The 24392-nt window shown below is 37.2% G+C and overlaps 1 protein-coding gene and 1 non-coding gene across 2 annotated transcripts in view; both read left to right on the top strand.

The window, feature by feature from the left end:
- Positions 1-22057, top strand: part of DPH6 (diphthamine biosynthesis 6) — a 191254-nt gene extending 169197 nt beyond the window's left edge. The window contains exons 7-9 of the mRNA XM_006057193.3: positions 10342-10436; positions 19722-19809; positions 20990-22057. Coding sequence (XP_006057255.1) covers positions 10342-10436; positions 19722-19809; positions 20990-21043 — 237 coding nt within the window. The 3' untranslated portion in view covers positions 21044-22057. The remainder of the gene's footprint in view (positions 1-10341; positions 10437-19721; positions 19810-20989) is intronic.
- A 1933-nt stretch (positions 22058-23990) lies between these two features.
- On the top strand, positions 23991-24096 carry LOC112577919. Its single transcript, XR_003102116.1, has one exon. It is a non-coding gene; the product is annotated as a U6 spliceosomal RNA (small nuclear RNA).
- The last annotated feature ends 296 nt before the right edge of the window (positions 24097-24392 follow it).

The raw sequence follows: 24392 nt of genomic DNA on the forward strand, positions 1-24392 counted from the left end.
AGTCAAGATTCTTTTGAATCTTTAATTTTCCTATTGTATTAGCTTTATGTCTTGGTATTCTTGTGAAGGGTGGGATCAAATGGCTGAAGTCTTTTGACTCTCAGTTTATAGAGCTTGATTTTTATTGAGTAGGCAGTGGTTGACACCATAAGTTTTTGAGAGGATGAATGCCATCTCTTATATTGTTAAGGAAAGTTAGTGTGTTGATATCATGTACCGTAGATGAGAGGGGTGAAAATAAAGCAGGGAGACAAGAGATTACTGTAATAGTTCAAGACCAAAATGATCAGGAAGGGTGTTAGAAACGAAGGGAGTGTTTACTTTGTCTCATTCGCTGCCACATGTCTTATGTATAGAATAGGATTTAGCACTTAATAAGTCCTGAGTGAATATTTGTTGATTCAGTAAATAAATTCAAGAAATATTTTATCCATTCAGCCAGTCTTTGTCTTTTGGTTGGGGCATTCAACCCATTTACGTTTAAGGTAATTATTGATAAGTATGATCCCATTGCCATTTACTTTATTGTTTTGGGTTCGAATTTATACACCATTTTTGTGTTTCCTGTCTAGAGAATATCCTTTAGTATTTGTTGGAGAGCTGGTTTGGTGGTGCTGAATTCTCTCAGCTTTTGCTTATCTGTAAAGCTTTTGATTTCTCCCTCATATTTGAATGAGATCCTTGCTGGGTACAATAATCTGGGCTGTAGGTTATTTTCTTTCATCACTTTAAGTATGTCTTGCCATTCCCTCCTGGCTTGAAGAGTTTCTATTGAAAGATCAGCTGTTATCCTTATGGGAATTCCCTTGTGTGTTATTTGTTGTTTTTCCCTTGCTGCTTTTAATATTTGTTCTTTGTGTTTGATCTTTGTTAATTTGATTAATATGTGTCTTGGGGTGTTTCGCCTTGGGTTTATCCTGTTTGGGACTCTCTGGGTTTCTTGGACTTGAGTGATTATTTCCTTCCCCATTTTAGGGAAGTTTTCAACTATTATCTCCTCAAGTATTTTCTCATGGTCTTTCTTTTTGTCTTCTTCTTCTGGGACCCCTATGATTCGAATTTTGTAGCGTTTAATATTGTCCTGGAGGTCTCTGAGATTGTCCTCATTTCTTTTAATTCATTTTTCTTTTTTCCTCTCTGATTCATTTATTTCTACCATTCTATCTTCTAATTCATTAATCCTATCTTCTGCCTCTGTTATTCTACTATTTGTTGCCTCCAGAGTGTTTTTGATCTCATTTATTGCCTTATTCATTATATATTGACTCTTTTTTATTTCTTCTAGGTCCTTGTTAAACCTTTCTTGCATTTTTTCAATCCTTGTCTCCAGGCTATTTATCTGTGATTCTATTTTGATTTCAAAATTTTGGATCAATTTCACTATCATTATTTGGAATTCTTTATCAGGTAGATTCCCTATCTCTTCCTCTTTTGTTTGGTTTGGTGGGCATTTATCCTGTTCCTTTACCTGCTGGGTATTCCTCTGTCTCTTCATCTTGTTTAAATTGCTGAGTTTGGGGTGTCCTTTCTGTATTCTGGCAGTTTGTGGAGTTCTTTTTATTGTGGCGTTTCCTCGCTGTGTGTGGGTTTGTACAGGTGGCTTGTCAAGGTTTCTTGGTTAGGGAAGCTGGTGTCGGTGTTTTGGTGGGTGGAGTTGGATTTCTTCTCTCTGGAGTGCAATGAAGTGTCCAGTAACGAGTTATGAGATGTCTGTGGTTTTGGGGTGACTTTGGGCAGCCTGTATCTTGGAGCTCAGGGCTATGTTCCTGTGTTGCTGGAGAATTTGCTTGGTGTGTCTTGCCCTGGAACTTGTTGGCCCTTGTGTGGTGCTTGGTTTCAGTGTAGGTATAATGGGAGAAAATAATAGCAAATGAAGCAACTGACAAACAACTAATCTCAAAAATATATGAGCAACTCCTACAGCTCAATTCCAGAAAAATAAATGACCCAATCAAAAAATGGGCCAAAGAACTAAATAGACATTTCTCCAAAGAAGACATACAGATGGCTAACAAACACATGAAAAGATGCTCAACATCACTCATTATCAGAGAAATGCTAATCAAAACCACTATGAGGTACCATTTCACGCCAGTCAGAATGGCTGCGATCCAAAAGTCTACAAGTAATAAATGCTGGAGAGGGTGTGGAGAAAAGGGAACCCTCTTACACTGTTGGTGGGAATGCAAACTAGTACGGCCACTATGGAGAACAGTGTGGAGATTCCTTAAAAAACTGGAAATAGAACTGCCTTATGATCCAGCAATCCCACTGCTGGGCATACACACTGAGGAAACCAGAAGGGAAAGAGACACATGTACCCCAATGTTCATCGCAGCACTGTTTATAATAGCCAGGACATGGAAGCAACCTAAATGTCCATCAGCAGATGAATGGATAAGAAAGTGGTGGTACATATATGCAATGGAGTATTACTCAGCCATTAAAAAGAATACATTTGAATCAGTTCTAATGAGGTGGATGAAACTGGAGCCTATTATACAGAGTGAAGTAAGCCAGAAAGAGAAACACCAATACAGTATACTAATGCATGTATATGGAATTTAGAAAGATGGTAACAATAACCCTGTATACGAGACAGCAAAAGAGACACTGATGTATAGGACAGTCTTTTGGACTCTGTGGGAGAGGGCGAGGGTGGGATGATTTGGGAGAATGGCATTGAAATATGTATAATATAATATATGAAATGAGTCGCCAGTCCAGGTTCGATGCACGATACTGGATGCTTGGGGCTGGTGCTCTGGGACGACCCAGAGGGATGGTATGGGGAGGGAGGAGGGAGGAGGGTTCAGGATGGGGAACACATATATACCTGTGGCGGATTCATTTCAATATATGGCAAAACCAATACAATATTATAAAGTTAAAAAATTAAATTAAATTAAAAAATATATATATTAAAAAAAAATCACTTGCACGTTTTTGTATGAACATAATTTTTCAACTCATTTTGGTAAATAACTAAGAGTGTGATTTCTGGATTGTATATGGTAAGGGCATGTTTAGCTTTGTAAAAAGTTAACACGCTGTCTTTCAAAGTAGCTATACCATTTTATGTTTCCACCAGCAATAAAGTAGAATTCCTGTTGCTTGAAAAAAAAAAGAAATATTTTAAATGTAGGCTGTGTGGCAGAAGGAAAAGAAGTTAAGCTCCACTTGGGTATTTCTAGTTTGATTGAACTATTATAGAAATTGAGCAGGGAGAGAAGATTTTGAGGAAAAATCAAGAACTATGTTTTATTTAAAACAATAATTCAGATCAGTTGCTTAGTTGTGTGCGACTCTTTGCGACCACATGGACTGCAGCACTCCAGGCCTCCCTGTCCATCACCAACTCCCGGAGTTTACCCAAACCCATGTCCATTGAGTCGGTAATGCCATCCAACCATCTCATCCTCTGTCATCCCCTTCTCCTCCTACCTTCAATCTTTCCCAGCATCAGGGTCTTTTCAAATGAGTCAGTTCTTCACATCACGTGGCCAAAGTATTGGAGTCTCAGCTTCAACATCAGTCCTTCCAATGAACACTCAGGACTGATATCCTTTAGGATGGACTGGTTAGATCTCCTTCCAGTCCAAGGGACTCTCAAGAGTCTTCAACACCACAGTTGAAAAGCATCAATTCTTCAGTGGTCAGCTTTCTTTATAGTCCAACTCTCACATCCATACATGACTACCAGAAAAACCATAGCCTTGACTAGATGGACCTTTCTTGGCAAAGTAATGTCTTTACTTTTTAATATGCTGTCTATGTTGGTCATAGGAGTAAGCGTCTTTTCATTTCATGGCTACAGTCACCATCTGCAGTGATTTTGGAGTCCCCAAAAATAAAGTCTGCCATTGTTTCCACTGTTTCCCCATCTATTTGCCATGAACTGATGGGACCAGATGCCATGATCTTGGTTTTCTGAATGTTTTTAAGCCAGATTTTTCACTCTCCTCTTTCACTTTCATCAAGAGGCTCTTTAGTTCTTCTTCACTTTCTGCCTTAAGGTGGTGTCATCGGCATATCTGAGGTTATTGATATTTCTCCCAGCATTGATATTTCTCTCTTTATTCCAGCTTGTGCTTCATCCAGCCCAGCATTTCTCATGATGTACTCTGCATATAAGTTAAATAAGCAGGGTGACAATATACAGCCTTGATGTACTCCTTTTCCTATTTGGAACCAGTTCCATGTCCAGTTCTAACTGTTGCTTCCTGACCCGCATATAAATATCTCAAGAGGCAGGTCAGGTGGTCTGGTATTCCCATCTCTTGAAGAATTTTCCAGAGTTTGTTTTCATCCACACAGTCAAAGGCTTTGGCATAGTCAATAAAGCAGAAATAGATGTGTTTCTGGAACTCTTGCTTTTTCCATGTTCCAGCAGATGTTGGCAATTTGATCTCTGATTCCTCTGCCTTTTCTAAAACCAGCTTGAACATCTGGAAGTTCACAGTTCACATACTGTTGAAGCCTGGCTTGGAGAATTTTGAGCATTACTTTACTAGCGTGTGAGATGAGTGCGATTGTGCAGTAGTTTGAATATTCTTTGGTATTGCCTTTCTTAGGGATTGGAATGAAAACTGACCTTTTCCAGTCCTGTGAACACTGCTGAGTTTTCCAAATTTGTTGGCATATTGAGTGCAGCACTTTCACGGCATCATCTTTTAGGATTTGAAAAAGCTCCACTGGAATTCCATCACCTCCACTAGCTTTGCTCGTAGTGATGCTTCCTAAGGCCCACTTGACTTCACATTCCAGGATGTTAGCCTGTAGGTGAGTGATCACACCATCATGATCATCTGGGTCATGAAGATCTTTTTTGTACAGTTCTTCTGTGTATTCATACCACCCCTTCTTAATATCTTCTGCTTCTTAGGTCCATACCATTTCTGTCCTTTATTGACCCCATCTTTGCCTGAAATGTTTCCTTGGTATCTCTAATTTTCTTGAAGAGATCTTTAGTCTTTCCAATCAATGCTCCCAAGTAAAACACCCAGTAAGTATTTGGAGTTGTAGGGGGAGGCGATACATGGGAGAGAGTTTAATGACTAAGGTTTTCACTTTGAGAGCCATTTGCAATAGAGGTGATAGAAGGAGTCATGATCCTCAAAGAAGGTATATATAGATAAAGAGCAGAAGGTCCAAGGGTAGGGCAAATTAATAGATAAAGAATGTACTAGGCATTGGATTAAAAGCTTTATACGTATTATATCTTTTAATATAGCATCCCCCTGAAGGCAGGCTTTCCCTAAGCAAATGGAAATTCAGAGAACAAGCAAGTCATCCCAGGTCCCATGCCCAATAAGTGTTGGAACTAGAATATGAACCTAAAGATATTTCCCCCTAGTTTTCTAATTCTGCTCAAATTTATCTCTGTTCATAAATTTTGTCTATCTTTTCCAGTAAATCTCTAATGTATAATTATAGTTTATGTTTATTTTATTTTATTTTTAAACTTTACATAATTGTATTAGTTTTGCCAAATATCAAAATGAATCCGCCACAGGTATACATGTGTTCCCCATCCTGAACCCTCCTCCCTCCTCCCTCCCCATTCCATCCCTCTGGGTCGTCCCAGTGCACTAGCCCCAAGCATCCAGTATCGTGCATCGAACCTGGACTGGCAACTTGTTTCATACATGATATTTTACATGTTTCAATGCCATTCTCCCAAATCTTCCCACCCTCTCCCTCTCTCACAGAGTCCATAAGACTGTTCTATACATCAGTGTCTCTTTTGCTGTCTCGTATACAGGGTTATTGTTACCATCTTTCTAAATTCCATATATATGCATTAGTATACTGTATTGGTGTTTCTCTTTCTGGCTTACTTCACTCTGTACAATAGGCTCCAGTTTCATCCACCTCATTAGAACTGGTTCAAATGTATTCTTTTTAATGGCTGAGTAATACTCCATTGTGTATATGTACCACAGCTTTCTTATCCATTCATCTGCTGATGGACATCTAGGTTGCTTCCATGTCCTGGCTATTATAAACAGTGCTGCGATGAACATTGGGGTACACGTGTCTCTTTCCCTTCTGGTTTCCTCAGTGTGTATGCCCAGCAGTGGGATTGCTGGATCATAAGGCAATTCTATTTCCAGTTTTTTAAGGAATCTCCACACTGTTCTCCATAGTGGCTGTACTAGTTTGCATTCCCACCAACAGTGCAAGAGGGTTCCCTTTTCTCCACACCCTCTCCAGCATTTATTACTTGTAGACTTTTGGATCGCAGCCATTCTGACTGGTGTGAAATATAGTTTATGTTTAAAGTCCTTGTCTGTTGGGTTCAATATTTGGTTAATGTGTGGGTCTGTTTCTATTTTGTTTGTTTTTCTCCTGATTATAGTCACCTTTTTCACTTTTTATCTCTTAATTTGTTTTATATATTTCATGGTAGATAATGAATAAAAAAGAACAACAGAGACTGAAGTAAATATTTACTCCAGAAAAGTCACACCACTTCCTCTCTGTGACAGCTAGTCTGAGGTGTTTATTCTTTTTAGTCTATTCTCCAGTTGAGGGGAGTCTGGTTTGATTTTTGTTTCGTTTCAGTTTGCTGCTTGTTTGAAATGTTTTGAAAGCAGCATAAAGGTTCTCCCTTTGTCAGGGCATGTGATCTATTCTCCAATGAGTCTAGAGATCTCTCTCTCCCTCTTCCCTCTTCCCTGTCCCCATGTTTTAAAGTCCTTCTCCACTGTTTTGTGCCTTTTCAAGGCCTTACTACTCTCAGCCTTTCTCTGCCTTCTCTCTGTCTTTCCAAGTCTTGGCTGAAATGTCTCAATCTTCCTGCCCTGTCACCACCCCTTGGTACCTTGAAAGTTCAAAAGAAGAGACTTGATGGGCAGGTGTTCTCAAAGGGATCTCTGTCTCTCCCCTCTCCTGCCCTGGAGAGGGGCAGTTTTCTGAGGGTAGCCACTGTGTGCACTTAGTTAAGACTCTGAAAAAAAATTGGCAGGCTATATATACTCCCTGGGTCTCTTCAGGACTCTTAATAATCCATCACAGAGGTCCACAAGAGTTTGGCTTTCCACATATGCTGATAGACATCCCACATCCATGAAGCTTTGCTTCTACTCTGTCTGTTCCCCCATTCGGTAAGTGGCCATGAATCTTCACTCATCTCAGAAAAGCTTACCCTGATCTGCTATTAGTTCATCCAGATGCCTTTGCATTCTCAGATCTCTGTATGTAAAACACAAAGGTGTGGTTTTGTAGCTGATCTGGCATATTTTTGGTGTTATGGTGACAACAGTTGTCTGCTTCCACTTTTTATATACCAACTGAAACTATTTAATAAATGTCTTAATCCTTTATATCATACTTTAGTGGGGAAAAAGCAACTTGAAAAACACTTTTTTTTATTTTTCAATATAGTTTGCTATCTTATGCATTTAAATTATAGAAAGAATCACGATAATTCAGTAAGGAACTAAACCTTAGGAAAGCCTATCCAGTATTTTCAATTACAATGATATTGACAGAGAAACTATCAAAGTGAACTGCAGAAACTGTATTTGGAATGAGGAGGTGCTGGCCTACAATAATACTAATTCTGAGTTGAAACCCAGACACAGAACTGAGATATGTCAGAATAAAGTTGCTACTTTCTATGAGTAGTGTAGATATGAGCAACACTTGCTTACATGTTTTAGAAAAGCAGATTGAACGTCTCATACCACAAATATGTCTCTAGATTCTCCACTTACATTAACTGACCCCTTTTTTAAAAAATCAGATCACACATGCATGCTAGATTGCTTCAATCATGTTCAATTCTTTACAGGCCCTTGGACTATAACCTTCCAGGCTCCTCCATACATGGGATTCTCCAAGCAAGAATACTGGAGTGAGCTGCCATGCCCTCCTCCAAAGGATTTTCCCGATCTAGGGATCGGATGCGTTGGCAGGCGGGTGCTTTATCACTAGCACCACCTGGGAAGCCCAGTCAAATGCACACATCACGCTTTTGTGCTACCAGGTTGTTGATTTCTAACATAGTGCTATGCCTTAGCCAAAGATTCCTTAAGGAAGTGGCTAGCTTAGGCTTTGCTTCTTGAGGAGGTTCTCTCAGGACATCAAAGGGCCTTGGAACTGGCCAAACGTAAGCCAAAAAAGATGGAATTTTTCTAAACACTTATGTCTACTAGAGCTTTAAGCTAATAGAGTTTAGAGGGTCTGCGAAAGACATTCTAAGAATTTATAGGCTACTTCATGGTTCATCAGCCATAAAATCCACTGCACTCTTGGAATCTGGAACCCATGGATTCTAGAATTCTGAAATCTGTCTGTGTAGAATCTTTCTTGACTTGGAATCTGTGTCCATGCTGGTCAGCGAGTGGTAGAGGGGGAAGAGATTGCACATATTATTTACAGAATCAACATCACTGCTTCATCATACTGTGGTATTGAAATATAGGGTGTAATATATTTAGTAAGCTCCCAGAGACCAAGGACATTGTTTACTCCTGGAACTTTTTCATCTAGCAAAGCCTGCCCAATAATCACCATTCAGTAAATGTTTTTGGAAGAACTGACTGGTTGAATATTATGGAAATGTTCTATGTGAATTGAAAATATCACTGGATACATCCAAATTTTAGATTTCCTAGTGCTGGTTGGTTTAATATAGCAGTTTACATTATTTTTACTTAGGGACTAACAGAATTACTTCAGTAGGATAACAGCTATGCCAACATTAATTTAAAAAAGTAATCCAGTTATGTTTTTGTGGTAGATTATAGAAATTTTGCAAAGCTTCAATTATACTTTTTCTAATAAAAAGAAGTCTGTGGTTATTAAGATATATTCCCACATAAAAAAGACTGACCATAAAGGTGAGAGTAGAAGGCTCCCTTGGCAGAAAGTCACTAGAATGAGAAGACCAATGAAGGGAGATGAGCACAGAAGGGGTCGGGCACTAGCTGACAGAACAAGGAAACGCCCTTGAAATCCATACCCCATTATTATTCCTACATTTTTACTGCAAAGCAGACATTAATTTAATTTGGTTTACTACTGTAATCTATTCCTGTTATCTGCTCTCATAATGTCCGGCTGCCATAATTCTGCCTTTCCAGTTCCCTACTTCATGACCCACCATGGTGAAAATTTATCTACTAAGTTTTTGCAAGTTCATATACTAAATGCCACCTCATTTTCTTTCCCTCACTTTTCTTGCTGTTTTGCTTTATAGGTCATTCACATTACCACTGATCCTTAGAGGGAATAGAATTTTCATAGATCCGTCCTTTCAATTCCTAAGGGCACATAGTCAATAGATGAAATGTAATGGAGTTGGAATAGTAGCACAACTATAAAAATAACCAAATAAATAAATGTGTAATATTTATGCAGGTAAAACTGAAAACTTAGGCCACAGTCCCAGCACTGGCAGTAACAGAGAACATCAATGGAGTCACTCTTCCTTTGGGCTATGAGGATTTGGGGCTACGAGAGGCTATAAGCAGGAAAAGCTATGAAATTCAGAATGAAGGAGCTAGAATCACAGTGACAAAGCCTCCATGAAAGACCAGAATGATTCTGTTGCACAGCTAGTGAGAGTGCTCCCCAGCTCTGATTCCAGCCTTGCTCCAGCCCAATAAGAGAGGATTTTATTCTCAGTATCAGGATCATTTAAATAACAACTTCTATTTCATGCAAAGCATGGGGTCAGGGTGGGGAGTGGTTGTTTCTTTGCTTATTTTTCTTTTTAATTTCAGGTTTAATCAGACAACATTATAAGCTATTCCAACCTTTCTTGGAGTTAGACCCTCCCAGGGCTTGTCTGCAGCATTGGAACTTCATTAGATCTAATAATAGCCTTAAGCATAATAACCATGTTTATGACTTCCTTTTGTTCATAGGCCCAAGGAAAGGCCTTAGATTACATTCTCTTGTGTTGTCTGAGAAATTTTCTAAATGCATTTTTTCCCCTTCCGTATATAGGTCAAAGGGCAGGGAAAGCACAATTTGGCTGCATATATCCTCATTTAGTACATAATGACTTAGTATCTTTTCTCCTTTTGAAGCTAAAGCTAGTGTCAAACTTTATAGTAATCTTTAAGCTTTTTCATTATACATAAAAATGTTGGTCCAATATATCTTTTTATAAGGATTTGGGGATTATTTAAAATGCTATGATTTATGATAACATTCTTCAAATGGTTTTTAACAGTTTTTAAACAGAAATATACAGTCATTTTCCTATAGCTCACAATCTGTTTTGGAATTAAAGTTTATAACATGGATTTTTTTTAGGACAAAATAAGTTAACATTTTTGTTATCTAAATTTTAAGTTTCCTGTTTCTCTTTTTTCCTATTTTCAGCTTTCTAAGAAATATGGAGTCCATGTTTGTGGAGAAGGTGGAGAATATGAAACGTTCACTTTGGATTGCCCTCTATTTAAGAAGAAAATAATTGTGTAAGATATCATTTCAGCATTTTCTTCCCCTTCCTCAAATTTAAGTGATGGAAGCAACTTAGCTTTAAGCTGGAGGCAACTTTTGTTGGGAGAAATAGAACATGTCCTCCAAGTTCACAAACACTCAATTTGTTTAATACCAGTGAAGTCGTCTGAATACCTAAATCAATACCTGACAAGACGAGGCCTTCATAGAAGCCTATAAACTTTTTAGACATTGCACTTTCGTTTACTTGCTGATTATGGCCTGCAGTAAAACTGGTACCTACACACTGACACTTTTATCCTTTCATGAAGTGTGAATTGCCTGTATTATTTATCTTTCATTACAGCTACATTTGATAAACTGCCACATCAGTAGCCTGTGGGTTCCATTAACTCCATCCTCTTTTTCCTTCTTCTTGGCTTTAATAACTTAGAATGGTTATACTAAACAGTTCTCTTCAATTATTTGGGGTTATTTTTACATATAAACTTCTTAAAAATGAATTCTGTTTATGGTGAATAGTGTGATTTCTTTGCCATAAATTGTTAAAAATTTGTGTAGTAAAAGACAAGGACTTACTTCAGTTGGTTACATCATTACCCATACTCTTAATTTATGTCACTCTTCTCATATGCTAAGAGAGCATTTTATTTGCTTTTCCTAAGCTCTTTAGCTCTTGAAAAGCTTGTCAGAATTATGCTTGATTTCAGAAACCTCATCTGCTAAAAGATAAGAATCTTGGATGGAATGAACAGCTTCAGTGTTTTCAACACTGAAAGGTGATTTCTTTGTACATACTAATAATGAGGGAAGGAGTGTTCTAAGAAGTGAAAACAACTTGAGGTGAATTTTCTAAAAAATACCTTTATCTTCAGAAACATAGCCAAGACCTCATCCTTTGCAGTATTTACCCACTCTTGCTTTTCTTGTTTCTTCTAAATTCTTTCCCATTAATAATCATCAACATAACAATGCATCTGGCAAATATTTACCTATTACCTATTATGCTGAAACATTCTACTGGGCACCATGGACGTTGGACATAGTTCCTGTCTCCAAAATGGTGGAAGTAAGACACATCTGCATAGAATTTGACACAAAATGGTAAAGAATAAGAGTCACAAGAAAAATTTCATAAATAGGAGGTATTTCTCCTGACTTAAGTGATTACAAAACAATTCATGATTGAATTGTGCATTAGGTATTGCTTCTGTGAAAAAATACTGTTTTGTTACTCAAGAAGAGCATTTCCATGCTAGGGTGAAATTACAGTATAATGAGAAACTTGCAGTATACTTACTTATTAATATGGGACTAACAAAATTGGGAAAAAAATAAAAAGCACAGTAAGAGAAAAAAAGGCCAAAGAAGAATATTCTTCCTATTTATTTGACAACCTGAGGTCCTGGGGCACCTAGAAGTCTTTATGGACAACCTAGAATTATAAGAAATGTATTGCTTTACATTACATAACCAGAGGGTTTGTTTTAGTTAACTTTAGACCTGAAAAATGAATCTTTCATCTTATCATTTTGTAGATAAAGAAACCTCAACCTAACTGAGACAATGGCACGATAGGAGTTTGTCTTGATGTTGAAGAGAGGGAAGTCGGGGGAGGTATATTAGAACCCTCTAGTGCCAAAATGAGCTGTTCAGTTGAACTGGGTAATCATTTGTTGAGGGGAATGATGTGGGTAGAACTCTGCAGGCTGCTGCCCTGCTCTGTAAGGGTTCTTTAAGAATGGAGGGGCTAATCAGCAATACTGTAGTGTGCACCCCTTAAGAACAGAGGAGGAAGTGCTGAGGATATTTCTTTCTTATCAACTAATCGCTAATCTAAATCTGATGCTTAAGCAAATTCTTTGCTTTCTTTTCTTCATATGTTCTGCCTCACCTCAGCTTCACAGCTTTCTTATTTGAATTCTTTTCTCTAGATTGCCTTCCCATTTATCCCTACTTTGCTAAATCCTTCCATTTTTAAAAACTTTGGTAGTTATTGCCCCCAGTGCCTATTTTCATAACTGAACTCTCAGAACATACAGTAGGCACTAATAAATGTTGAATATCTTTGAATTAATTTTACTTATTATTTGTATATATACTATTTCACTTTTATGCATTTCTTTCTTAAGTTATACTTACAGGTGATAGTAGTTGAATGGAAAAAGAATATCACCCACTATATACAAAATCTTTCCTTCACTTTAAAAAATAAAAAATGTCCTTACCATGCTTATCTGATAAGCACTGAATGTGATGATATGAGTGAACAAGCATTGCACATTCTAAAACCATTATGTAAATTATTTCATTTAGAGATAGTTGTCCTTGTGATAAAATTAAAAGATAAGTTTAGACCAGGTAACTAGTTGTTAACAACTGACTATTAATCATTGTGGATCCTGTAAGTTGGACTTTATTTGGGAGGCAAATTTATGCTATTTCCTATTCTATTTGATATAGTAGTGATCTTCCACAATTAGCATATGACTACTTGATTATTAGGAGTCTCCTTTTAAATTTCTGATTCAAAATTTTATTGTTAAAAAGGAGATTACATCTAACAGGAGAAAAAAATAAATTTTTTCATGTAAAATTATTTGATTATAATTGGTGATTGTTTTAAAATAAAAAAACAGATTAACTCTCTTGTATAATGAAGTAATTTAGACAAATGGGTGGTTCTAGAAGTTTAGGCTTCCCTTGTGGCTCAGCTGGTTAAGAATCCACCTGCAATTTGGGAGACCTGGGTTCAATCCCTGGGTTGGGAAGATCCCCTGGAGAAGGGAGAGGCTACCCACTCCAGGATCCCTGACCTGGAGAATTCCATGGTCTGTATAATCCATGGGGTCGCAAAGAGATGGACATGACTGAGTGACTTTCACTTTCTAGAAATTTATTATGAGATATATTAGAGATATATTCCAATTAACATTTTTTAAATCTTGTAGGAAAGACTAGCATACCAGTCTTTGCCTGGAAGTAATTTAGAAAAAATTTTACCAGACCATTTTACAATATACGTTTCACATCAATTACGATGTGCCTACCCACCTCTAGATACAAATTTTTAGATCAGAAAATGAGTTTTTTCCTGAGGAGCCTTGATAAAAAGAATTATGGCTTAGTCTTTAAGAGAAGAAGATACTTGTAGGTCCTAAAATAATAAACCTATTTTCCTATTGTTTCTTACTTTGAAATATGGATGTATGTATATCAAAAGTAAGAATTGAAACACAAGAAATATAGCCAATATTTGGGGGGAAAAAAGTAAAAACTAAAGTCCCAGTACTGTATTAATGAAAGTGATAATTTTCTTCTTGCTATTGATGAACACATATTTAATGTCAGTATTTGATACAACCCCACATTTCCATTTGAACTAACAATATTAATATACTACTATTACACAGTTGCTATGTATGGGATTGGTAGATGGATAGAAGAAACAGTGGAAAGGAAGGAGGGATGAAAAGAACTAAATTCAATGATTAAAACATTATGCACTCATTTTCCCCACTCACTCCTAGTTTCTACCGATTCAAGTCAAGACATAATTCAGCCCAGAGCATCCTAATATCACATTTAGCAGTGGGAATGAATCAAGAACTTTCCTTATCTACTTTCTCATGTCTCTCCTATATCACTTGGGAAATTAAAATTTATGAACTAATTTCCCTTGTATTTAAATTTATATAATTATTTTTATTATGCTAGAGGTGCTATATGATGTTATTGGTATATATGTGTGATTATGTTCATCGACTCCAGTGTTCTTGCTTTGAGAATCCCAAGATTCTCAAGGGGGAGCCTGGTGGGCTGCCGTCTATGGGGTCGCACAGAGTCGGACATGACTGAAGCGACTTAGCAGCAGCAGCAGCAGCATACATATACAAGCAATATGCATGTATGAAAATGTATATATTCAGGTAAAGATAGGTAATTGAAAAATCTGTGTGGATTTTTGATAGTAAATATGTTTAACAAAGTTAAACTATACAGTAATTTTTTTATTCAACAAATGAGTGAATACCTGGTAATATATTCTTCTCTGAGCCAGAGGTGAAGTATAGAGGAACAGACAGACAAAGATGAACAAAACGTGGTCCCTCATTGAAAATGAAGACAAGCACAGAAACACATAATTCTAATATAGTAGATGTATTATGAAAGGGCTGTTGGGTTGCAAAGATCCCCTGGAGGACAAAATGGCAATCCATTCCAGTATTCTTGCCTGGAAAATCCCATGGACAGAAGAGCCTGGTGGGCTACAGTCCATGGGGTCACAAAGAGTCGGACACGACAGAGCAACTGAATGTGTGTGCACACACACACACACACAAATGCATGACCAGAGCACAGAAAGCAGAAAACTAGCACTGTGTGAGGATGTCAGGCAAGGCTTCACAGAAGTGTGAGGATAAGTGTGAGTTTATGGGGGATATCTATGTGTGGTTGTGTTTTCGAGGGGAAGTAGGAACCAAGATCATGGCTGAATCTCAAAAGAAAGCATCAGTTTTTTGAAGTGAGAAGGTGGGGCCTGATCTCATACTTTGAGAGGGAGTCTGCTTCAGATAAGCGAGACTCAGACCTGGCTCAGGTAGCTGCCCTTTTGAAGTTGTAACTGCGGATAAGCCTAACGCAGCAGTGAAAGGGAATGTCAGATCCAGCTGTTTGCTATAGAGAAATCTCCATTCTGTAAGAGGTCGAGGCTGCACTGATTACTTGTTTCAGTAGGGACAGAGGAGGAGGGTAGCCAACTGGAAAGCATTTTTGCTGTACTTCAGTTGTTCTTAATTTGGGGGGTTTCTCTGAGGGTACTCCAGCAGATCCTGTTCTGGGTATCAGAAGCTGACAGAAACCAGAGACTCTTGAAAGTTGAGTTTCAACTGACAGTTTATGAAAGAAAAGAAGAGCAATAGTGGCATTATGCTCTTTGAAGCTACAAGCTATTTATTTGATATCTATCTTCCAGTTGATTCTGGCTTTGTATAAGAGAATGAAATTATATTAGTCAATTATGGATTTAAAAGAATCCATAAAAATCATATTCCTCTTCATTTAGTTCTGTTATATAGTATGGTTAGAATGTTATGTATTTTCTCTAGAAAACAGTCTTGATTCAAATGTGATAATTATATCAATTAAGTAAGCCATTTGCTGCCAATCTTCTGTTTCTAGTGGGGATAACTGGCATGAGAAGGGAGGGCCTGAAACCCTTTCTACTGACACATCATTGGTTTGGGTTAGACATAGTTTTGGTGTATCCATTGTCAAGGATATCAAGACCAAGCTCTTACATTAGGCATAATTCAGGCTCAGGGTCAGTTTCCAAAGCTGGAAGTAGTAACCCCGAAAGATTGAAATCTAACGTAAAAATGAGATCATATACAATAGAAAGAATTTGAATCTATTGATGAGCCAAGGCACGACAGAATGATCTCTGTTCATTTCCAAGCCACACCATTCAATATCACAGTAATCCAAGTCTATGCCCCGACCAGTAATGCTGAAGAAGCTGAAGTTGAATGGACCTACAAGAACTTCTAGATACACAAAAAAGATGTCATTTTCATTATAGGGAAAAGAAATGCAAAAGTAGGAAGTCAAGAAATACCTGGAGTACAGGCAAATTTGGCCTTGCAGTACAAAATGAAGCAGGGAAAAGGCTAATAGAGTTTTGCCAAGAGAATGCACTAGTCGTAGCAAACACCCTCTACCAACAACACAAGAGAAGACTCTACACATGGACATCACCAGATGGTTAATACCAAAATCAGATTGATTATGTTTTTTGCAGCCAAAGATGGAGACGTTCTATACAGTCAGCAAAAACAAGACTGGGAGCTGACTGTGGCACAGACCATGAACTACTTACTGGCAAATTCAGACTGAAATTGAAAAAAGTAGGGAAACCACTAGACCATTCAGGTACGACCTAAATCAAATCTCTTACAATTATACAGTGGAAGTGACAAACAGATTCAAGGGATTAGATCTCATAGACAGAGTGCCTGAAGAATTATGGACAGAAGTTACTGACATTGTACAGGAGGCAGGGATCAAGACCATCCCCAAGGAAAAGAAATGCAAAAAGGCAAAATGATTGTTGAGGAGGCCTTACAAATAGCTGTGAATAGAAGAGAAGTGAAAGGCAAAGGAGAAAAGATATACCCATGAATGCAGAGTTCCAAAGAATACCAAAGAGAGCTAAGGAAGCCTTCCTCAAGGATTAATGCAAAGAAATAGGGGGGGGGGGGGATGGAAAGGCCTAGAGATCTCTTCAAGAAATTAGAGATACCAAGGAAACATTTCATGCAAAGATGGGCTCAATAAAGGACAGAAATGGTATGCACCTAACCAAAGCAGAAGATATTAAGACAAGGTGGCAATAATACACAGAAGAACTATATAAAAAAGATCTTCACGACCCAATAATCACAATTGTGTGATCACCAACATAGTTCCAGACATCCTGGAATGGACCTTAGGAAGCATCACTATGAACAAAGCTAGCGGAGGTGATGAAATTCCAGTGGAGCTATTTCAAATCCTAAAAGATGATGCTGTGAAAGTGTTGCACTCAATATGTCAGCAAATTTGAAAACTCAGCAGTAGCCACAGGACTGGAAAAGTCAGTTTTCATTCCAATCCCTAAGAAAGGCAATGCCAAAGAATGTTCAAACTACTGCACAATTGCACTCATCTCACACGCTAGTAAAGTAATGCTCAAAATTCTCCAAGCCAGGCTTCAACAGTACGTGAACCAAGAACTTCCAGATGTTGAAGCTGGTTTTAGAAAAGGCAGAGGAACCAGAGATCAAATTGCCAACACCTGCTGGATCATGGAAAAAGCAAGAGAGTTCCAGAAAAACATCTATTTCTGCTTTATTGACTATGCCAAAGCCTTTGACTGTGTGGATGACAACAAACTCTGGAAAATTCTTTAAGAGATGGGAAGACCAGACCACCTGACCCACCTCTTGAGAAATCTGTATGCAGGTCAGGAAGCAACAGTTAGAACTCAACGTGGACCAACCGACTGGTTCCAAAGATTAAGGCATAGGTCAAGGCTGTATATTGTCACTGCGCTTATTTAACTTATATGCAGGGTACATCATGAGAAACGTTGGGCTGGAAGAAGCACAAGCTGGAATCAAGATTGCCAGGAGAAATATCAATAACCTCAGATATGCAGATGTCACCACATTCATGGCAGAAAGTGAAGAAGAACTAAAGAGCCTCTTGATGAAAGTGAAAGAGGACACTGAAAAGTTGGCTTAAAGCTCAATATTCAGAAAACTAAGATCATGGCATCTGGTCCCATCACTTCATGGCAAATAGATGGAGAAACAGTAGAAAGAGTCTGAGACTTTACTTTTGCGGGCTCCAAAATCACTGCAGATGGTGACTGCAGCCATGAAATTAAAGACGCTTGCTCCTTGAAAGAAAAGTTACGACCAACCTAGACAGCATATTAAAAAGCAGAGACATTACTTTGCCAACAAAGGTCCATCTGGTCAAAGCTATGTTTTTTCCAGTGGTCATGTATGGATGTGAGAGTTGTACTATAAAGAAAGCTGAGCACCGAAGAATTGATGCTTTTGAACCTTGGTGTTGGAGAAGACTCTTGAGGGTCCGTTGGACTGCAAGGAGATCCAACCAGTCCATCCTAAAGGAAATCAATCCTAAATATTCATTGGAAGGAATGATGCTGAAGCTGAAACTCCAATACTTTGACTACCTGATGCGAAGAACTGACTTACTGGAAAAGACCCTGATGTTGAGAAAGATTGAAGGCAGGAGGAGAATGGGACAATAGAGGATGAGGTGGCTGGATGGCATCACCAATTCAATGGATATGAGTTTGAGTAAACTCCCGGAGTTGGTGATGATAGGGAGGCCTGGCATGCTGCAGTCCATGGGGTCACTAAGAGTCGGACACGACTGAGCAACTGAACTGATGAGGCAAGATAGAACCAGGACAGACAAGTATGGAGTAAATAAGCAGGACAACTTAACTAGGGTTAACAAGGCAGAGAGGCAAGTGGTAAAAAGCAAGAGGTCTCCTCTTTGCTTTCTTTTTCTCCTCCTTTTGTTCATTATACAGGGAGGCATCTTTTAGTTTAGGTAGTCTGTGAAGACAGGTTATTACTTTCTTTCATGATCACAACTCTTTAATGATTTTATTTCTATTGTAATATGTTACTTTTAATGTCATAGAAGCCCATTTTAATTTAATTTTATAGCACTAACAAGATTCATATTTGATACAAAAGGTTCATGAATGGTATCATCAGACTGCTTTTCTCTATCTCTGATTTTCATGTGAAAAGTAAACAGATTTTGCCTATGAAAATTTAATATACTGGATCCTAGTATTTTGAGATTTCTTCTATTGTCACTAAATAACTTTACAAACACTGATTCAAAATTATTTTATATAAATGGAAAAGATGCAAAGTAAGAATCTATTTTTTGAACCACAGTGGTTAAAATGCTAACAATGTACTAGTATGAACACTGCAACTAGTTCCTGAGGCTTTAAAAAGAGATGAGCAATTTCTGCTTTTAGAGATTCAATTAAAATGCAAAAACACTGTTTCTTAATAGCAATAAAAATAATTAGTTATTAGAACTTCACACATAATCTTATTTATTTACATGTGCTTTACAGGGTATCTTTGATAAAAGTTGATTTAATTTACGTGTATCCATATGGTGCCAGCAAGCAGTTCATCCTATTTTACCTGAATGTGGTAATTGCTATGTCAGACAGTCAATTTTAATAGCAATGATATTACAGTGTGAAGAGTTCATCTAGAGCTTAAAACCATCACCAGTACTGCTTTTGTGAAGGATAATTGAGATTTTGTGTGAAACACTGAAAGAATTACCTCTTGAAAATGAAAAGAATAATGAAGATAAAGCCCTATTGTTTAATGGTTAGCCCATACCAACCAAGTTTGTGGAAATGAAATTGAATAGAGGCTTCAAGTTGTAAAACTGTTCAGAGAGCTCTGAGTGAACCTGAAAGTTGAACTGTGTGTCCTCATAAAGATGAAAGCTTCTTTACTTACTCTTGAAAGTTTAGTTCTCTCCATCTTTTCCCCAATTAAATATTTAATTATTAAAAGTAGATGTTAATCACTAATTGTGAAGTAAATACATATACAGTAGTATTCCAGTAGAAATAAATGAGGATTTTTGGTCTTTTCTAGTCACTAGTAGGTGTTAGTTTGCCACAAAACAGATTTTGCATAGTATATAAACTAATTATAATTTTTATTTTATTTCAGAGATTCATCAGAAGTAGTCACACATTCAGCTGATGCATTTGCACCTGTGGCTTACCTACGCTTTTTAGAATTGCACTTGGAGGACAAGGCAAGTAATCTAAAATTTGCAGTGATTTAAAGTGAAAATTGGGATATGTGCATTGTCTCTATATATGTAATTCTGTAACAACAAATGAAAGGCAAAAAATGATTTTTTTCAGATCCTCAGTCAATAACTAAGAATTTTTCAACTGTTTATGATTCTGAGAGCTCTATATGATATAAAAGACATTACATTTCTGAAGAGTTTGTAGTTCATCTGAAAAGGGAATCATATATACATTAATCAAGGAGAAGACAGGACAATGTATAACCAAATATTAAATCATCTAGTAAATTAAGAGTTAGGTTGTTGAGCATTTGCTGTAGGGGAAAGGTTTGAGGATAAATTGAATACTCATACAAAATTTGAGGTGAATGAGAAATTAAAGCTGTTCCAAAAATAAACAAGAGAACAGACATACAAATAAAAGATGGAAAATTAAGCAAAAAATATGATAAAGAGTTTTATTTTAAATATATTGTCAAGATACAGCAGGCTTATTTTTAAATGTTTTGTAAAGTAGTTAAGGTCTAGATTAGACCCTTTGATTAAAAGTTCTGCTCCTTAAGACATAAAGGATTGGGAAAAGGCTTCTGCATCTTTCGTGTTCTATCACCAAGTCTTGATGCACACCCAGAGTTTTATATATATAATAGATAATCTGAAGAATCAAGAAACTCAATGATCGGCAAAAGAAGGAGAAAAATGGGAACCCCAGAAATCTCTTAATCAGGAGGAGTTTCCAAAAGTAAAGAATGATATTTGCTGTCATTTCTCCAGAAAAATTAGGATAGACAGGGTTGAAAATAGATCATTGAATTGGGCTGAAAGGAGGCTATTTCAGTGACCATTTACCCAGAAGCTGGTAACCCTGGAGACAGTGAAGCTAAACTGTCAAGACTTCTTCCAGATCCAGATCCACGGGAAGAAGCTTCTTATTTCAGGCCTCTGCTACTTTCGCTGCCATGTGCATACACACAAAAATCAAAAGCACCAAATTCTGGTTTAGATACATTGGCCGTGATACCTTCAGCTCTACCTAAATAGCTCATTATTCACACTGTTTGGATATTTCATTAGTCTTCACTGACCATTTGCCCTCTTTGGGAAAACAATGTTACTTCTTTGAGGTACAATACTTACTGACAATGAATAAATATGGTGTGTTTCCTTTGGTTTTTTTTAGGTGTCCCCAGTACCTGACAACTGCAGAACATCTAATGATATACACAACGTTTGAAAAACATTTTTTGTTACTAACCTGCTATTTCTATTTAAATTTAAAAATTACATAGCATTGTCCTAATTATTTTGTGCCACTTTTTCTCGTTACCCTTTTTTTTAATTCTTAGAAATATTTACTTTATCAGAAATTAATAGAACCATTGACTGGTTAACACATCCTGTGCATCATCTCTGGTAGATTTTTCTTTTCCCTTTTACTTCATCTGCAGTCCTTGTTTTCTGCTCTCATCTCAGCCAATGATATGATGCAAAGGCATTTGAAAATGAAGATGAAAAGGCAATCACTATATTTAGTTAATCACATTTACTGGGTGTCATCATTTTTGTTTTGCATATATTCATTGCTTCAACATTACTGGACAATCAGGAAGAATACCATTAGCTCTTATTGGTTATTTTATAATTGATTAAAAACATGCAGTTTTTCAGCATTACCTATGTTGACTTCAGGCTGTTTTTTGAACTCACAGAAAAATTGGGCAGAAGGCACAGAGAATCCCCACACATGCACAGTGCCCCCCAACTATCAACATCCCCCACCACAACAGCACATTTGTTACAGTCGAGGGATTTACACTGACACATCATTGTCACCCAAGGTCCATAGACAATTCACTCGGTATTGCACGTCCTATGGGTGACATGTATCTGTCATTATACATGCCATACTGAGTATGTCCACTGCCCTAAAAAATCCTCTGTGCCCCACCTTTCATCACTTACTTCCTCCATCCCCTGGCAACCACTGATCTTTTCATTATCTCCACTGTTTTGCTTCTTCCAGAAGGTCATATAGTTAGAATAATACAGTATGTTGCCATTTTTAGATTGGCTTCTTTCCCTTAGTAATATGCAATTAAGGTTTCTGTGTGTCTTTTCATAAGTTTTTAAGTGCTTAATAGTATTCCATTGTCTAGACATACCATGATTTATTTATCCATTCAGCTACTTAAGAACATCTTGGTTGCTTCCAAGTTTTGACAATTGTGAATAAAGCTGCTATAAAACACCCATGTGCAAGTTTTTGTATGGACATAACTTTTCAACTCTTTAGGGTAAATGCCAAGGAATATGATTGCTGGATTATATGATGAAAGTATATTTAATTTCACAAGAAGCCATCCAACTGTCTTCCAAAGTGTCTGTACCATTTTGCATTCTCACCAGCAGTCTATGAGATTCACTATTCTCTATTCCTATTCCCTCTGTTCACTATTTGTATTCCTCTGCCTCCTTGTCAGCTTTTGATATTGTCAGTGTTTTGGACTTGTGTCATTTTAATAGGTGTGTAATAGTATCTCATTGCTGTTTTAATTTGGATTTCCCTGATAGCATATGATGTGGAATATCTTTTCATATATCTTATTTGCTATCTCTGTATTATATTTGGTGAGATATCTGCTTGGATCTCCTGCCCATTTTTTATATGAACTCTGTTTTCTTATTATTGAGATTTAAGAATTTTCTGTATGTTTTGGAAATAATTCTTTATCAGCTATGTCTTTTGCAAGTACTTTCTTACAATCTATGGCTTGTCTTCTCATTCTTTGCCAGTAACTTTGCCAAAGCAGAAGTTTTTAATTTTAATGAAGCCCAGGTTGTTATTTCTTTCATCAATTATGTCTTTGGTATTATATCTAGAAGTCATCACCAAACCCAAGATCATCTAGATTTTCTCCTATTTTATCTTCTGTGATTTTTATACTTTTGCATTTTACATTTGGGTCTGTTATTCATTTTGACTTAATTTTTGTAAAAGGATATAAGGTTTGGGTCTGGATTCATTTTTTCATGTGTGGATATTTGGTGGTTCTGGCATCATCTATTGAAAAGACTGTATTTTCTCCATTATATTTCTTGCCCCTTTGTCAAACATCAGTTGACTATATTTGTGTAGACATAATTCTTAGCTCCCTATCTGTTCCATTGATTTGTTTGTCTATTCTTTTGCCAATACCACAATGTCTTAATTACTATAGCTTTGTAGTATATCTTAAAGTCAGATAATGTCAGATTCTGATTTTGTTCTTCTTCTTCAATATTGTATTGACTATTCTAGGCCTTTTAACTTTCCCTTTAAGCATTAGAGTCCATTTTTTATATCTACAAAATAACTTGGTAAGATTTTTAATGGAATAACATTGAATCTATCGATCAAGTTGGAAAGAACTGACAACAGTATTGAATCTTACTATCCATGACCTTGGGGTATCTGTTTATTGTATTCTTTGATTTCTTTCATCAGAGTTTTATGTATATATGTATATATGCTTGAATATCCTTTTTATTTTCATCATTCTAACCTAATATGTTAAATATTGCCTCCTTTCAACTCTTTTTTTTTGCACATGACAGACATCAAGGTAGCATTCTTAGTGTGAATCAGGAAAGAAAGAAGTAAGAGTTCCTTTTCCAGAAATTGTATTATGTATCAATGGCTTGAGTAAAGCACTGACCAAGTCAGCAGCTCTACCCCAAGCCCACTCAGGTAGTAGAGAAGGGGATTTTGTAGAATGAAAACAAAAGTGTCATTAACAAAGGAAAGATGATTAAATTCTCAGTTCAGTTCAGTTCAGTAGCTCAGTCGTGTCCAACTCTTTGTGACCCCATGAATTGCAGCACGCCAGGCCTCCCTGTCCATCACCAACTCCTGAAGTTCACTCAAACCCATGTCCATTGAGGTGGTGATGCCATCCAGCCATCTCATCCTCTGTCGTCCCCTTCTCCTCCTGCCCCCAATCCCTCCCAGCATCAGGGTCTTTTCCAGTGAGTCAGCTCTTCGCATGAGGTGGCCAAAGTATTGGAGTTTCAGCTTCACCATCAGTCCTTCCAATGAACACCCAGGACTGATCTCCTTTAGGATGAACTGGTTGGATCTCCTTGTAGTCCAAGGGACTCTCAAGAGTCCTCTCCAACACCACAGTTCAAAAGCATCAATTTTTGTGCTTGCTCCAGCAGCACACATACTAAAACTGGAAGGATACAGAGAAGATGAGCATGGTCCCTGTGCAAGGGTAAAGGAAAATTCATGAAGTGTTCCATATTTTTGGAATATTACTCATATTTTTGGAATATTCCTAAAAAGAAAAAAAAATGGGTCATTTGTAATTATATAGTTTAACTTAAGACAGTCATATAGCAAAGTAAGCCAAAAGGACAAAAAACAAATATTGCATATTAATGTGTATATATGGAATTGAGAAAAATCCTACTGATGAACCTATGTGCACGGCAGGAATAAAGACACAGATGTAGAGAACAGACTTGTGGGCACAGGAAGGAAAGAACGGGTGGGATGAATTGAGAGAGTAGCACTGATGTATATATACTACAATGTGTAAAAC

The sequence above is a fragment of the Bubalus bubalis genome, chromosome 11, assembly GCF_019923935.1.
Source record: "Bubalus bubalis isolate 160015118507 breed Murrah chromosome 11, NDDB_SH_1, whole genome shotgun sequence".
Taxonomy (NCBI): domain Eukaryota; kingdom Metazoa; phylum Chordata; class Mammalia; order Artiodactyla; family Bovidae; genus Bubalus; species Bubalus bubalis.